The following is a 17,906-nucleotide window of genomic DNA, read 5'->3' as shown; positions in this document are numbered from 1 at the left end:
CTTTAGAGTTTTGATGGTAAAAAAAATGCTTAAAATCAACTGTATTAAGATAGTGAATTTGGTGAAAGAAAGATACAATAAATATATATACATATATATATTTTTTTTTTTCTCATAAATAGTATATAAATTAATTTTAAATTTATGGGCGAAACCTATATGAAAGAGATCTGATTGTTTAAAAGATAATGTTACCCTGATCGAAAAATATGATAACTCTCTGAATTCAATATATGATGATTTTTGCTCCTATACTTGACATGAAATTAGAGCGAAAAACTCTAGCTAGTTCCATCATATAGGCCCAATCTAATGAAATATAAACAAGTGTTTGTGTTAAATCAAGTGATGAGATTTCAAATTAATTCACCCACAAAGAAAGTGATATTCTTGAAGTTGTTGACCCCCACCACCATCTTCAGCATTTCATTAAATGCAAAATATTAGAGCCTGAAATATTAAGATCTACTTGAAACATAACATAAAGTTGAATGAGCAACTTTAGTGATTTTACTTGGACATGAAATTTATTAGAGCCTAAAAGCCTAAGTTCCAACATATAGGCCCAATCCAATGATAAAAAAAAGTCTAAATAAAGTGAGATTTTGAAGTGGAACATCCACAACGCAAAAAGGCTAGAGCAAACACCGTACATCCCCTATCACTTGCCTGTGACTAGATGATAAAGCTATAAATTATCTAGATGTCTTTTTGTTCGAATCACACAAAATAATGATTTATAACATTTGTGATTTATTTGACTTATTGGGCTTGTAGGATGTTTAATAGATCTTAGAGATTAGTTGAGGTGTACGTAAATTGATTCAGATACTTAGGTTACCAAACCAAAAAAAAAAAAAATAATAATAATAATAATAATAATAATAATAAACATTGTATATCCCCCACTTTGAGCTTGATTATATTTAAAAGCTTTAATGCTTCATTTTATATAATATGTATAATTCACCATTTAATGACGTATGTTTATAAAACACACTATTATCTATCATTACACGTATGTAGATTCTTTTGTTGGAGACATGGAGTACAAATGATTTATCATATAAAAAAAAGCAAGCAAAGAATTATTAGTGGCAGAAACAAAATCTGGTGACAGTCATCCTCATTGAAAATTAATGGTCTAGCTAGAATTTACTTTGTCAAAAAAACTTGATGACTGTACCAACTTGATGAAACTAACCAATAGAAAATGACAAAAATCCTGGAGAAAGAGATGCTTTTTTCTCCCTTTGAAGCGCATAAATGAAAGGCAGAAAGACAGTGGATTATCATGTAAGCATATCCCGTAGCTAGCCTCCATTTCATTTCACCATATTGCTAATCATAGGTAGTTTATAACTATATTATATTTCTCACAATATAATCCCATAAACGCTTAGTGGGATGGTCAGGTTTGTGGTTTGCTCCTACAAAGTTTGGGGTTTAAGCCTTCTCATAGGTATCTGTATGAACAAAGACCATTGTTTATTGCTTCTCAAATATTATAGGTTTGGCAAAGGCTTCAATTTCAATATCAGGCTTGCGAAAATATATAACAAGCAGTATCTACTTGAGTAGACGAAGAGGAAAACATTTCCGACATAAAAAAAATTTTGAATGCGTCTTGCACCACATAGGTTATGTCGATGCTTTTATTGAACAAACATACGTTTTCCCAAACAGGACTGGCTTGACGATTTTCTAACAAATGCTTTTGTGCCAGAAGTCTTTTTTCAAAACATAAGATTTTTGTTTTCCGACGCATATTTTTGCATTGAAAAGATAACATTTCCAATGGTATAAACTAGTTTATAAGTCTCGAGTCTCTAATTAATTAACAAATCCAAGCACACAATATTTACTTGGTTGAGCTCAAACAATTACAGATTATTACAATTGTAAATTTTTAGCTTTTAACAATATATAAATTCATAAGAATTTATGCATTGGATTGCTAACCACTATATCGGTTTGTATGAGTTGGCTTGTACGGAAAATTCGCTAATGTTTATTTATAGCTCATAGCCCTCATGTTTCTTTGTTTGTATTATGATCTCTTTTTCTCTCTTGCTTACTCATCCTTCAATATTTCCCACACTTTCTCTCAAATATCCATCTCTCTTTCTCCATGGCTGATCTTTCACCATCTCCTTCTCCAAATTGTCATGATCACAGTCATCAATCTCAGCAACAACAATCCTCCACCATTGATTTCAATGTCACGGTGATCATGGTTGCCATGCTTTGTGCTCTAGTGTGTGCTCTAGGCCTCAACTCCACCCTCCAATGTGTGTTTCAATGCACATACAGAGTCGTCACCGAGCCAAGACAATGGCTTGTTTCTCGGAGACAAAACTCAGGGCTTAAAAAGAAAGAAGTTGTGGCTTTGCCCACTTCAACTTTTGTCAATAATTCTTCAGATAATTCACCATCATCATCATCAGCTTCAGGAACTTGTGCTATTTGTCTTGTGGACTTCATTGATGGAGATAAAATTAGGGTTCTTCCCAAATGCAACCATCGTTTCCACGTTCCATGTATTGATAAGTGGCTTCTCTCTCACTCTTCTTGCCCTACTTGCAGGCACAGGCTTAAGAATTCCAATCACTCTTTCCATTCCTTAGATCAAATTGTTGTCACACATTAGTGAACAATTAGTCTTTTAATTTAGTATTAACTACAACCTAATTAGTATGTTTTATATAGGATTATGTATGTATTATCATAACTTTTTCTCGAGGTTTGGTCAAAAGTCTGAATTTTTTTTTTTTTTTTTTTTTTTTTTTTTTTAAATCATCTTCTACTTCTGATACCATCAAAGTGTAATAGATGCATATAAGTATCAAACTGTAATAGATGCATATACAACCAGTTAATGAAGATGTATGTTACATAAAAGTTTTTCCCTCTATTAAATTGAAGGATTAATTGATAGAGATTTAATGGGTGATGAGAGATAATTTAAAACTACAAAAATAGATGAATGGAATCAAATCTTAGAAAGAAGTTATTAGAGGAGTTCTAGCTTATGATTATGTAGCTTTTACGTGTTTCAATTAGTAACAATGTTTTACTTTTTCTCCTTTGTAGTGGATTATCTTAATTAATTGATAAAAGTTTTGACTTAGTGATGGATGGTTTTATTCATTATCAAGTATGATGTGGATTCAAATTTTATGAGTGAATAGCAGAGATTTTTTTTTTTATGAAGTGTCAACCCTTCAACAATTAAAAATTGTTTCCAAAAATTCAACAATGAATTTCAAATGCAAGTTCATTTTATGAGATTAGCTACTTTATCTAATTAGTAAAAGTTAATGATATATTATCCTTATATCAAAAGTAACTTTTAGATTAAAATTTATAATAGTATATGATAATTTAAAATCCAGCAAAATGGTACAATAATTTAAGATAGACTAGTAATGGTATCATTTCAAATAGGAAAAAAAAAACAATTTTTTTTTTTTTTTGTTACTTGAGGTGATTTAGCCAACTTATGCACACTTTAACTAATACTCAAGAAAAGTTATCTCACATCAACTCACCACCGTACCCCTCCTAAATAAATCATAAGCAAAAATACTACTTTTGTACCCAACAAGAAAACGAATATGGGACTACGGATTGAAGCCATGCATAACCTTGTTCGCCCTTACCGTTGGGTTACTCATGGGTAGGTAAAATAAACAATATTTGTAATGATTTCCCGTTAGTTTTGATTATAACTTAAACAAAACGTTGAGAAATTCTCCTATTCATTTTAAGAACACAAAAAAAAAAAAAAAAAAAATTTTATGATATCAATGCATCCTACACCAAAAAACTCCTGAAAAAAGCATTGTCATATAGGGTTAACATTTTCCAAACTGTCAACTTCGAGATCAATCTAGAATCAACAAGAGATTAGCAAGCAAAGGAAGGTGGGTGTCACTATCTAAAAGATGGCACCTTCATTTTCTCTTAGGTCTTAAACAACTACTTTGAACTTGAGCTTGCAATTGACTCCAGAGATATAAACATTGATTGCTATGGCCAGAGAGTAAGTGGGATGCTATAAAGCTTTGATTGTACAATTTGCTACCAAGTTATGCCATGATCATGAAAGCAACCACCACTACCCTTTTAAAGGACATATTGCAATTTCACCAATGGAATTCCCATATGTTCTATAGGCTAGAAGACAACATATATAAAGTTCCAACATCAATATAATGCATAAAACCATGTATCAATTATCTGTACGTTTGTCTAATAACAATTTGTATACATATTTTCTTTACTTCTCCAAACTACTATCGAGATAGGTGATTTTTATGCATATGTGGTGAGATTTACCATATCAATATACCCAAAATATGATTCTAAATACAAGAAAGCATGAGTCATGTTGATAAAACTTTCAAGTATTTTGTAATATGAACTTTCGATCCTCTCTTTAATATCAAAGTACCTGAAATTCCATGTGCTCATTGGATGCGAAAAAGTATTCTTTAGCAAAGTATATCAATGATTGAGATATGAAATTGACATCCAACAGACAACTAAATTGTTATAACATGTGATAGGGAAAGAGTCAATTCATGCCATTGAGAGATTTTGATATTCAAGAAGAATTAATAAAAAAAAAATGGGACGCGTGGCACCACAGTAGGCACCAATTGAGACATGGTTTTGGCCAACTTGGTGGGAACATTTTCAATGGAGGAATGAAAGAGGGACTAGACCTTGAATAATATGGAATCTAAAACTCACAGGATATTCTGATCTTATCACTGATTCCAAGACACACAAATTCAAATGCACTAACTCATTAATACCATTCTAACAAAGATAATTTAGTGAGGTCTTTGTTAAAGATATGCTTTGTTTTCATTTTTTCTTATCTATGGTATGACCTGGTGCCAAGTTGATTCCCAACTCAGCCAGATGAATGGTCATGAATCTACGCCAATGCACGCTCTTTCATTAGTCGGATGCCATGAATCAGTTCTATAGAATATTTTCATGTGGATTCAAGTAGCCACTGTTTGGGGAAGAAGATGCAAACTCTAGAAGAGTATGGGACAGTTATGGAGATTTAAGGTTTGACGCACGTGTGAGTTATGATAAACAAACTAGTTGGCTTCAGCATGTTTTACTACATGGTTCTGTTGAAATATTTTACTTATTGTATAATATGCAATGCTAAAAACCATTAGCACTGCATATAAAAATATTACTAAAGACTTGGTAAAGATGCAACACTTCGAGAATTTTTCAAGTTTTTATGAAGTCACCTTCTTCGTCATAATTTTTCTTCTTCTTCATCACTGTCATTGTAGTAGTATGCATCATCTTCATCATCTCTGTCACATATGAACCCAATTAACTGCTGCCCTCTTAATCGCTCTTGAATCCGATCTCTAATGGCCGTTCCCTAAGTAACAAGAGCACATCATATGTAGTCAGTATACAGGAGAATCATTTATTGATTTATATGTGCATAGGCTGTAAGGTTGAAATATGGCAAAGTTAGTTGAGCCATGGGGCAAGAGAAAGATTAACCATTTTATGGAAACGTTCTTCGAACATCTCAAGAAATCCAGCAACCAATCGGTCAGCATTCTCTACCCATTCATTGCGATGCATACCAGCCGTTTTCACCACAATTTGTATCTGTAATGTAAATCAGAGTAAACATGCTACTCATACAAGTCATATGCAAGTTTCTCAAAAAAGTAAACACCATTCAATGCCAATACTAATCGTCACAGATTACAGAACTTAGAAACACTTTCGATTCTAATATCTTTACATAAACAACTTTGTCATAATATAATTTAAGATATTACTACCCTAAATAGGTCAGCCTGTGTACTCTAACATAAGAATCTGCCTGCTGCTTGAACAAGTAATTTAATTTTGATTAAAAAAAAAGAAATCCAATAGATAAAAGAGGGCCACACTGAACTCCATATATTCTGGAACTAGTGTAGCATGCCAAAAAATCATTTAAACATGAATTATTATTCATTTTCATGTAGGCTGGTGTAGAACAGTGGCAGAATCCTAATTTTGCTATAAGGAGGACCAATAACATTTCAATTAATCAATTTTTTCCTGCTTAATTCTTTGAAACAACTTTTGCATTTCTTTCCCCCTTTTTTTTTTTCAAAATATTTGACTATTATCACTTAATTAAACTTATAGGCCAGATTCTCAAAAAGCAAGAAGCTCACCTAACATTTTGATGTTATTTTAAGTTAACTATAACCGATTCCAACTCTCTAAGCACAGTTCTGAGAGTATGAAATTCAATAGGCAGTTCTTTGAACAATTACATCTTAAAAAGAAGAGTGAACAAGAAAGGTATATACCACATTTTCAAAAGAATGCTATAACTGAAGTATAGACCACATTTTTAAAAGAACAGCATAGCTTACACACCTTCTCTCCCACTTTTTCTTGTTGTTTCTTAACTTTCTCTTGTAACTTTTTAAGCCCCATATTCATTCTCAGCCGCTTTTCCTGATGGAAACGAATAGGAATTAAAGAGATCAATTCTCTCACAGAAGCAGAATTTAATCAGGCAAAGCTTGAAAGAAGTAAACCAGGGTCGCATAATAAACAGCGCATACCTTAACATAGCTAACACCTAAATCCTTTCTTGTATATCCACGGTCCAAATTACGCATCACATATTGGTTGTAGTCTTTAACAATCCTCATTATAATGTCTGATGTAGAGATGCCATCAGTCCGTTTTGTTTCCTTGAATTTCCCAACAGACTTCACCTGTATAAAAAATTTCATGTTACATAGTGAACTACATTGAACCACCCAAAACTTAATAGCTATTAGAGACTTTTTTGTTGTTGATCTGGTCTTAATTAAGTTTATTAGTTGTATAAGAATTTTAGTATCTTTTTATTTCTAGTTTCTTGTTGTAAGGAGTCCATTCGGTTTCATATGAATCAGGGTTGATAAAACGGTCTTTTGGACTTAGAGTGTATCCTTTTAAGTTCTAGTGTGAGATATAACTATATCCCTGAGTTCTAGAAATCCTAGTCATAGTAGGACAAATAAGAAACAAGTCTAAATGTATTTCTATATAGTTTCAAAATACTTGACTTGAATGATAAGTATCTGAAAATAGTTTGTGGCTCATTAAAGGCAATTTGTTCTATGAGTTCTTTATTGATCTTTCTCCCTACTATGTCCAATAAACTATAAAAAGGAAAGATTCTTTTAACTTAATAAGAGGCAATGCTTTAAAACAGGCCCTGTGAGAGAACCCAGTTTCCATTTCCATTTTTATTTATTAGGTTTTCAAAATGTCTGAGCCCATTCTAGAAACAAGGGTTGTAATGACCAAGTAATGTTACCAAACCAGTACCCCAATATCCCCCATCACCCCCACCCCCACCCCCACCCCCACCCCCACCATCATCAAAAACAACAACAATTGTGCATTGTATGTAAAAGCAAATGATCACACAATTCAGCCATCTCTCAAAACTTACAAATTCATAGACGTCCTTTCCAGCACCACTTGCATCAACATAACTACAATTTTTAGGTAAAAAGTAACAATCAAAACATAATTGCCAATAATTATCTTAAATAAAAATAAAATAATGACACTAAATGCAAAATTAAGAGAGGAAAGCCACGTAGGTGATAAAATTATATTTCCACCATTAGAAATCGTCACATCAGACAAAAAAAAAAAAAAAAAAAAAAAGGCAAACAATAGTAAGATGAAAAGGAAAATTGAGATCTCGGAAAGGTTTTGAACAGTTAGTCTTAAGAAACAAATACAAAGAACAGAAAAGATAAAGCTATTTCAGAGACTGGAAGAACAAATTGGATATTGTTCAGATGCCCCTAACCAATAGGGTTTCTCATTTCAGCACCATCAACTCAATTTCAATATACCCATAATCCAGAATTTAAAAAAAAAAAAACACTATGAAAATAATAGATAAAGCTATTTCAAGAATACGTTGGATAGTTTTTACTGTGGCTTCCATAATCCCAAATCAAAGAGTTCGCAATTCTTCACAATCAACTGAAATTCAACATATCAAGTATCCCCGTCAACATTGGAATTACTTCAAAAGCATGGGATCTTTTAAAATAACATGCTATGACAATTTAAAGTACACTACTTGGGCTGAGTAACCTTACGGAAGAGAGTCGTGTGCCACGTAGTCAATCTGATGTTTGTCAAGAAACTCTTGGGTGACCACCCAGGGCGCATCAGGGATAACTTCATCAACCCACCTGCATCACGTACAATAGAAACTAGGCCTTCAAGCAACATAACTTCAGGTTTTCCCACTACGCACTACAATGGACTTTGGGTAGAAATCATATTTTGGAAAAGTACATTCCATCCTTGGTGACCAACAGAGTGTTACAAAAGGAAGAGGAAACATGGAATTTTATGACGCTTTAAATGAAAATTCGCTGAGTTGAACTTAGTCAGTAAAGCAAGCACATAAACACCAACCTGCAGTGGCGAAGTGACTCGTACCGCTCCTCATCAGTCATGACAGTTTTCCCCTTGTATTTGTGAGTATCTTCATCATTATTGCACCCAACAAGCAAATAAGTATTTGGAAACCTACAGTTTAAGCCATGAACTATTAACGGAATGAAGTTAACAGACAAGAAACTTTCAGCTGAAACGCATTGGGTTTCATTCATACCCCACTTTTGTATGATGACTTTAGTGGATTCTAGATTTTCAAACTTGAATTCAGAACAGTCAGTAAACTAAATGGAAGTAAGAAAAACAAATTGATGAAATGAAATAAACACAGAAAACGTTAAAGCAAATTGGGCAAACAAGTATCATAGTCAGAAATCCTACTAACAGTACAGGGACAATGACTTCAGGTATGGTCCTGGACCAAGAGTAAGCCACCAAGGGAAGTGGCAAGTATACTAGAGGAGTGATAATAGAATATCCGATTTAGCTCGAGTGAAGGAACTGAGGCATTTTCCTGTCTTTCCTCAAAGGAGAGCTTTGTGACATGGAACATTAGATTACTATTCAGGGAATTGATAACTTACTGTCAGGAAACATGACCCCAGCTTTATCAACCATTGGATCATGGTCCCTCAGACTATGATCCAAGGGCTGGCAAAACAGGGTGGGGGCATAACCTTACCTGCAGTAAGGTAGAACAGCACTACTATTCAACTTAAAAATTGGTAACAAAATAAAAAATGCAGCTCAAAATCACATTAATAACACAACACGATAAGAAATTATGTATTCTAACTCAATTTCACATAAGTAACATAAAACATAGAACCAGATATGAATTTCAGTAATTTTAACACAATATGTATCCCTTTTAAACTAAACCCAGTAACATTATCAAATCAATACCATAAAATGAACCATAATCAAAATCATACAAAATTATCATCTACTTAACTTCAATTGAAACAAGAACAGCACTACAACTTAAGAGAATTACACTAAAGTTAAATTACAAAACAAAAAGGACAAAAAGAGCTTTCTACTCGAAGTAATAAATAGAGTAATCTACAAGTAATTACGTTTCTGGATTTGACTAACTACATAACACAAAATGAAAGAAAAAGTGTTAGTTTCTCATGAAACAAACAAGAAAAAAATGAAAAATAAAATATAAAAAAAAATGACAGCTACAGAAAGAGTAATTAACAAGTAATTTCATTTCTCGGTTTCACTAACTGCATCAAAGGGTACAACAGAAACTAAAACTTCCCGGCAAAAGTGTAAGTTACTCATAAAACAAACAAGAAAAAAATCTTCTTTCTTTTTTTTTTTTTTTAATTGCAGCTATAGAGAGAGTAATTTCCTTTCTGGGTTTCACTAACTGCACCAAAGGGTGAAACGAAAAAAATATAACTTTCCGGGAAAAGTCTAAGTTTCTCATCAAACAAAGAAGAAAATAAAATTCTAAAAATTACAAAGATTAACTTACAAGCAATTTCATTTCTGGGTTTTAGTCGGTGGATCAAAGGTTACAACAAAAAATTAAAAACTTCTCGAAAAAAAAGTGTAAGTTTCTCATGAAACAAACAAGAAAAAGAAAATTAAAAAGAAAAAATTACAGCTCTAGAAATAGTAAGTTTTACTAACAGTACAAAAGGGTAGAGTAAAAACTAAAACTTCCCAGGAAAAAGTGTAAGTTTTCTCATGAACCAAACAAAAAAGAAGAAAAGAAGAGATAATTTACAGCTTTTTGGCTTGTTCCAGAGCGCCAGCATGGCCAAAGTGAAAGAGATCGTAGATGCCGTCAGCATAAACTCGAACGGGGCGGTCCTTGGGAGCCTCTGTAGTGCTTGTACTTAAAGGTACAACCTTTGGCTCCTCCATTGACTCCGCTCTAACCTCAGCTGATTTTGTTACGGAGAAGAGAAGACACGAATTTTCTGAGTCTAATGAATTTCTAACGACTTGTACGGCATGGTAGTTTGGTACAAGTCGTCAAGTCCAAGTGGCTTGAAACTCAAAGAAAAATTAAATAGAAAAAAATAAATAAATCAAAAATAGCTAATGAATTTACCAATATACCCAAATATCGATAATTTAAAAATATTAGGAATTTGTTATTTTATTTTCTATTTTTCTTTAATATTACAGAAATTCTCCTAAACTTGTAAACTCGAGTTTGAAACTTGGATCCCGTCAAATCCAATAAGATTTTAAAACAAAAACAATAACATTTACTCTTGTAGGTTCATAAAGAACTTTTAAGTAAAAAATATGTCTAAACCTTGTCGGATCCGATACTCTTTTAAAAACAAAAACAATGATAATTGATTTTATAAGTGCTCGTAAGGAGATATTAACCCAAGACTTGAGCCAAGAGCCCCATTCAAGTCTTTGTATAATCTAATCATCTTTCGCTCAAGCTATTGCAATCCAATCTTCTTCCTCTCAAGCCAATGTTTTGATCCGGACAGAATTTTAATCTTTGCTTATTTGGTCAACTAATTCTCAGTAAATATTATGAATTTATTGTGTTAATTGTACCTTTGGATCAAGTTAATAGTAATCTAAGGTCAAGATTGGGATTAATATTACTTAATTATATTTTAGTATTGCTTGATAAAATATTTGTTATCAAAAATTAAAGTTGAACAAAACCATGATGTCTAATGTAACTTGCTAGAGTTAAAGATAAAGGGTATTTTTGTCTATTCAATTAATAAGTTTTTTAAATTAAAATTTAATTTAATAAAAATAGAATAATATAAAACGTTGAATTAGATGACTTGATGTTTATGTAAGAAGGATTACACGGTATAAATTTATAATCCATGCGGACATGTGCCCTCGAGAATACATCTTAAAGCTCATAAAAATAATTATTATTATAATTCATTCATTTAAAAAATCTCAAATATCTTAAAAAATTTATATTTAATTTGTATTTTTGTGGTTTAAGATATACCTTGAGTCTTAGACCATGTTTAAAAACTGCTGGGTTAAGGAACTTTAGCGGAAGCGTTCCATTACCCGATTTTAAAACTTCCTTCCCAATTGTCATTATGATCAAGTATAACGATTTAATACAAATATACCACAACACACACACACACACACACACACACACATATATATATATATATAATATATTATAATAATCAAGACTGAAATACAAAACAGAGGAAGAAAAAAGGCTATCGACTCCTTTGCTATTTTCTTTCTCTTTGTTGAATCCTCACTAAGTACCCTAAGTGTGATACCTCTAGATCGATACGCACAATCTCTCGTCGATGGAATTAACCCCTATAATGGAATCAAGAACAACTTCTTCTTTGGGATGGCAGAGAATATCGATGGTTGAGTTTTCTTATAATTTTTCTTTCTCTTTAATCTTATGTATAATGAACTCTTAAGCCTCCTTTAAGACCATCTGCAACCCATTGCACCAAATTGGTGCAAATTTTGGTGTAAAATACTATCCATCTCTAACCTATTACACCATATTACATACAAAAAATATTCCTTAGATATCTTTTTCTTTTTATTTTATTATATAATCAACAATTAATTTTTCACTAATTTTTTTGTATATATTAATTAAATATTAGAAATGATATTTTTATTAAATAATAATTTATTTGAAAATATCTAATTTAATAAAATTAAGCATTTATTTAATAAAATAAACATTACATTTAATATACAAAACATTACATATAATATAAATGATACCAAAAAAAAAAAAAAAAAAATGTATTGCCTTCAAGCTTTTAGATTGTGGCTTATTCAAAAAGATTGTCCATTCAAGCTTTTGAGATTTGTGGCTTATTCAAAAAGATGTATTTTAGTTTATGTTGCATTTTCTTTATTTTAGTGTTTTTAAATTAGTGTTAATTTTTATTTTGAGTTATTGTAATTTAATATTTACATTGAAATAAGTTTATTTTTATTTTTCATCATTTTTTGAATTATATCATTATTATGATTTATTATTAATAATAATAATCAAATTAAATTAAATACAAATAATCAAATTTGGAGTGATTTTTGTGTAATATCCACTTGAGGTACGTATTTAAATTTGCTGTATTAGTTAAAAGTTTACTATTTCAGTTTCAATTGAGTTTGTATGTTGAGTTGGTTGAATGGTTGCCTTGAATTGGTTGAATTTTGGTGAAGTTTGGAAATCCAATCTTCGCCGGGGCGAGAAGAAGTTTCGCCGCGGCGAGGGAGGAGCTGCACCCTCGGGTAGATTCTGCCCTGTTTACGGAAAGTGCTTTGCCGTGGCGACGAGCCTATACAAAGTTTCTTGAGTTTTCTAGAGAATTCTTCTTTTGGGGCACAATGACCATTCTACCCCTAATAGTAGGAAAAGTGGGGAGTAAAATGAAAGGAAATTTAGTAAGATTGTGTTTGGATGGGGGTGTATTTGAAAAGAATCAAAGGATTTAGATGGAATTTCCAAGGAAGGGCAAGGGCAAAATGGGAAATGATGCTTATAATATGAACTAAAAGGTTAAGTGTAGAAGAACCCTTTAGTCCATCTATTCCACTGCCTCTTCCATTTGCCTACTTTCTCTCAATTTTTCCATCCAATCTTCCAAGATTTTTAAGGGAATTAAGAGGGGTTTTGAGTAGAGATTTCATCTAAAGCATCCTAAGGTAAGGATCTCTGCTTAGATGTGAGTTTTCTTATATTGTAGTGAAGTCTTATTTGGTTGTTTGTGTTCTGTTGTGGTTTTGAGTTCTAGAAGGAGACAAGACACAAAGGGAAGGAAAAGTGCTAAAGAAGTCATCTTTTGACAAGGTAAGTATCCAACCAAGTTGAGTTTTGAATAACTTTGAGTAGAGATTTATTTTAACTATGTATGTTATGTGTTACCTACTGAAAATTGAGATGAATGTGTGCTTATTCCTAGTAGTTGGGATGATAAATATGAGAAGTGTTTTTGATGTTTGATGAGAAATGGAATTTGAGATGAAGTTTTGAGAGATGTTGTGTAAACAGATTTGGGAGTGATTTTTCTCACAGGGATTATGGTTATTTGAGGGAGTTTTCTCCCATTTGGATGGCTAGAGAATGAAGTAGATGTAATTTTAGTAGAGTGTTTATATGCACAAGAGTTTGTTGATGAAATACCTAGATGAAATCTGCCCTGTCACTGCCGTAACTTTCTAGTAATTTTTGGGTATCTTACGGATTGAACTGGGCTGAGATCAAACATAGAAGTTATAGCCCGTTTTCTAAGCTTTAAAACGAGACCAAAACCATAGCAATCCGAGGTGTATACGCAAGTTATGGCCGTTTTAGTGTGACCTGTGCAGAATGACGGTTTTGAGGAAATTTTGTAGTTGGCTTTCATTAGTGCATTAGGGAGCATGAGCTAGCTCTCACCTTTGTTTATACACTTAAGAAGTAGCTGAGACATAGTAAAGAATTGGGTATAGCTACTTTAAGACTAAGAGAAAAAGAATAGAGTAGGTTGTGCGTGGGGAACCCGTGAGTAATGGGTAGAGTATTCCCGCATGTACGCCGCATTAGAGAGCGGCATGAGTATCAGATAGATAAGTGGTATAGCCCGTGAAGTGCATGCGGATGAAGGCTATACCCGAGTACCCAGAGAGAGATTATACACTCACGTGGCCAAGGGTTCCGAATCCATGCATAACCAATCCGATCGGCAGAATGAGTAGAGGTCACGTAAGTGGGAGAGCGAGTCCCGCCGTGCCCCCGGTAAGATGGGGCCGTGACTTATTAAAGAGAGTTACTAGAAATGAGTTCTAAGAGAAAGAGAGAGAGAAGTACCCAAAGAGAAATTGATGAGGAGTGTAAGGAAAAAATTAAGAGAGAGAGTTACGGGATAGATGAGTAGAGGATTTACTTACTGAGCATGTTTAGTGCTCACCCCGTTGTTTTCCTATGTTTTGCAGGATCTAGGTGAGGACACACAGCCGGATGGACGTCGGCGTTCGAGGAGAAGCGGTTACACTATCCTTATGTTTTGATGACTTTTGTACTATATATTTTGTGTAAAAATGTATATCTTTGTAATGAATATAATATATATTTAATAAAAAGAAAATTTTGGGCCCAATTTCTTTATATATTTTTATATGTATTTCATTATAAGTATTGAGTAGAAAGTGGCTATTACATTTTTGGTGTAAAATTTAATACTCAAATTAACTTAATAAAATTTAAAAAAAAAAAACCAAAAAAAATTAAAAAAAGAAAAAAAAAATAATGCCGCTACATGCCACGCCATTTTGGTGTGGCGCTAAAGTGCTGCGCCAAATTGGGTTGGCAACAATCCACGCCATTTGTGTTTTTACACCAAATGGCGAGGGTTGGAGATGCCCTAAATAGCCACAAGTATTAGATTAGTAGACAATCCTTAATATCTTTATTTCTGTTTAGTTTATTTCTGATGGATTATCTAATAACTAAACCTAGGCCCATTTTAGTGCTAGCCCAATTTGGTCCAGTTAATTATTAATTCATTGATAAAGCCTCCTTATTTGGACTTAATTTTTTAATTAATTAATTCAACTAATTAACAACAATTAATTAATTTATCCAATTACAAAAATATCCTTTTAACCAATTCTACTAATTATCAATTAGGAATTTCAAAACTTTAATATCCTCATTACTCTTTAATAAGAAAATCTGTGATTCTCATCAAGCTTAGAATCCATATGTATGCGACATTTCTAGGTTTATTTATCGATTGGCAGTAAAGTAATATTAACTTTTGATATCTATCTTCCTTACAATCAGGTGACACCTAGCAGTATCTAGGACTCCCAATCAATGATGAAGTGGAATTATATGAACCTCTAAAATTGAGCGTTTCAATCATGTCACCTCATTCTTTCGGATATCGTGTTCCGTCAAGTGTAGACCATGGTATATCGCAAATCGCCAACTTAATCATATAATTCGATCATCTTAAAATGTGGAATGTGTTTCTATGAAACTATTCATAAAACACAGTTCGTTGATCCCTTGGAACACTCAAGCTTGTATATTCGAACTATCAGATTCCTTATTAAATACGTACGCATATGACTCCATACATGATTAACTAATGATTACAAGCACTGCACATTAGAATAAAACAATCTAGTGATAACATATTAAGAACCATGAGTACCCATGCACAAGACATGTCATCACAGGTCTAAGGATAAAGTGACACTATGCACTAATGAGACATTGACTAAAGATACTATAACCCATGTGATCATTCGTCCAATGTTCACGTTCGATACTTCATTCTTTAATAATCAACTCATTACTCTGCCCTTATGATATGAGTCTCCCACCCAACCCACACATCTCATGCCAATCAATGGCAACCCACAATAATGCTGATCTTGTGAAATATTGCCCCTGTTATTATCACATCCGATCAGGAACATGCTTAAAGCGAGTAATACCGAAAGATCTTGATACTCTATTCTCAAACTCTTTGAAATAGAATTCTTTCCAGAACAAGCTCAGGACATATTAACTTAATTAAATATAGATGACACAAAATAGCGTAGAATAATCGTCATTTTACTAAATAAAAATATTACAAAGTTTATATTGTTGCCATAACCTTAGATCTATCATTGGTTTTAGGGCATATACACTAACAAAAACATTCAAAAAAAAAAAGAAAATATATATATTTTACATGCTAAATACATGAATATAATTTAATAAGGACATTGCCTTTTTAAAGGTCCATATAAATATTACTATATACTTTGACATTTATTATTTGCCATGTTTCTTTCTTGCTTGCCACCATTGGAAGTATAATTTAAGGTCAGATTTTGGTTGATTTTAGTTAATCAGTCCTTTATGTTCCCACACAAGTGTACTTTATAATATTTGAGGCATGTTCCGCAAGTATTAGATCGTGTCCAAAATTTGAGAGTTCAGATGGGAGGTAACATTACCCCGCTAAGATAACATATAACATATCATATCAATAATTAATACAATCCAATGCAATCCGGATTATAGTCGAAAAACCCAATACATTGGGTACCTCAACATAATTGGGTACCTCACATAAGCATCTAATGACATAATAACTCTATACATATTAAGCAAAATGTTATACAGATCTGATCCGAACCCTTTGGATCATGGTTCAAAAGTTGATTCCTCAGTGGGAGGTAACATTACACCCCCAGAAAACAATATCTCAATGTAACCACTAGAAACTTACAATAGTTAATGCAATCCAATGCGTGTACCAATACAGTATAATACAATACAGTGGTAAAAAAATCCTATACTTTTTTGGTAATCAAACATACTCATAACAATACCATATAATCTAACATATTAGCAAAATGTCGTACAATATCCAGGATATACAATTTAGCAACCTTCATTGTTGCCCTAAACAATATTTTTTACATGACTTATGAAAGGTGCAAGATTCGTCATTCCCACCCAATTCTACTCTACTATTTAATATAGAAAATACAATCTTATACAGAAATTGAGGAGTAACTTCAACAATATTGGAAATTCAGTTGAGAGAAATCAATCAGTACCAGCAATCGGCCACCTCATCTTGCTTTGGCAATTGCTGCTTCTTTGGGGGTCCAGAGGTTTTTGGGTATTCCTAAATGCTTCTTTCCCAGGTTTGGCGATATCACGTAAATCAACCGGCCATCGAATGACTGATATCGGAAAAGTTCACAAGTCATTTGGTTCAATAATTTGGATAAATTATTTAACTCCATGCAGTTTGGCCAATAGAGATAAGCAAAACTATTTAGTATGTTAGTATTTCATTTTGATCTCTATGAGTTTCTGATAACTTTTAAAAAATTCCAGGGAAATTTAAGATCAATTTTAGGGAGTTTTATGTCACTAAAATATATAGTATTGTTGCTAAACTTTATAAGAGATCAATGAAATTATTTCTACAGAAATTATAGCCTGAAAGGAAAGCAAGTTGGGATAAATGAACCTTGCAATCCATATTCTCTAGGGCAAGCAAAGCGTCATCTTGAGAGGTGTTGTGAATAAATGCGTAGCCTTTCGATTTTTTTGTCAATTCATCCTTGACACTTAACTGCCATGGATCATTAAACAGCTTATAGAATCTGAAGCATCCATTGTAACAAAATCACAAAGAGATACAGTATAACTCTTAAATCCAAAGCCAACAAGTGAATGGGAGAAACTAAATCCCTTCGGCTATTCACCGAAGTTAGAGAATTCCCTTTGCAATCTACTTTCACGAGTGCTAAACGACAAATCTGCAGTACAACCCACAAATAGAATCTAAAAGTTAATACAAAAAAAGTTACTTATGGCCTTTAATAAAGGGGCTTCTAAAACCACCCACTTGTGACCGAATGGACAGAGGGGCGCATGGTTGAAAGCGCCCCCCTGGTCTTGAGTTTGA

The 17,906-nt window shown here is 32.8% G+C and overlaps 2 protein-coding genes across 2 annotated transcripts; one reads left to right on the top strand and one right to left on the bottom strand.

Annotated features, from left to right (window-relative positions):
- Window positions 1-2,033: 2,033 nt before the first annotated feature.
- LOC116121404 (RING-H2 finger protein ATL74-like) lies at window positions 2,034-3,014 on the top strand. Its single transcript, XM_031407361.1, has one exon. The coding sequence runs from the start codon at window positions 2,132-2,134 to the stop codon at window positions 2,648-2,650; it is 519 nt and encodes a 172-aa protein (XP_031263221.1). The 5' UTR covers window positions 2,034-2,131; the 3' UTR covers window positions 2,651-3,014.
- A 2,092-nt stretch (window positions 3,015-5,106) lies between these two features.
- On the bottom strand, window positions 5,107-10,474 carry LOC116121397 (choline-phosphate cytidylyltransferase 1-like). Its single transcript, XM_031407353.1, has 8 exons — window positions 10,226-10,474; window positions 8,500-8,613; window positions 8,175-8,270; window positions 7,508-7,550; window positions 6,624-6,779; window positions 6,433-6,513; window positions 5,551-5,661; window positions 5,107-5,422 (listed from the first exon to the last, which is right to left on the bottom strand). The coding sequence occupies exons 1-8, from the start codon at window positions 10,363-10,365 to the stop codon at window positions 5,291-5,293; spliced, it is 873 nt and encodes a 290-aa protein (XP_031263213.1). The 5' UTR covers window positions 10,366-10,474; the 3' UTR covers window positions 5,107-5,290.
- Between the last annotated feature and the right edge of the window lie 7,432 nt (window positions 10,475-17,906).

The sequence above is a fragment of the Pistacia vera genome, unplaced genomic scaffold (genome assembly GCF_008641045.1).
Source record: "Pistacia vera cultivar Batoury unplaced genomic scaffold, PisVer_v2 Contig978, whole genome shotgun sequence".
NCBI lineage: Eukaryota > Viridiplantae > Streptophyta > Magnoliopsida > Sapindales > Anacardiaceae > Pistacia > Pistacia vera.
This window is presented reverse-complemented; position numbering and strand designations above follow the sequence as displayed.

Coding starts and splice junctions, on each gene's coding strand:
- LOC116121397 (XM_031407353.1), bottom strand. CDS start 10,365: ATGGAGGAGCCAAAGGTTGTACCTTTAAGTACAAGCACTACAGAGGCT. Junction 8,271..8,499: donor GAGTCACTTCGCCACTGCAG/GTTGGTGTTTAT, acceptor TACGTGATGCAG/GTGGGTTGATGAAGTTATCC. Junction 5,662..6,432: donor AAGAAAAAGTGGGAGAGAAG/GTGTGTAAGCTA, acceptor TTTACATTACAG/ATACAAATTGTGGTGAAAAC.
- LOC116121404 (XM_031407361.1), top strand. CDS start 2,132: ATGGCTGATCTTTCACCATCTCCTTCTCCAAATTGTCATGATCACAGT.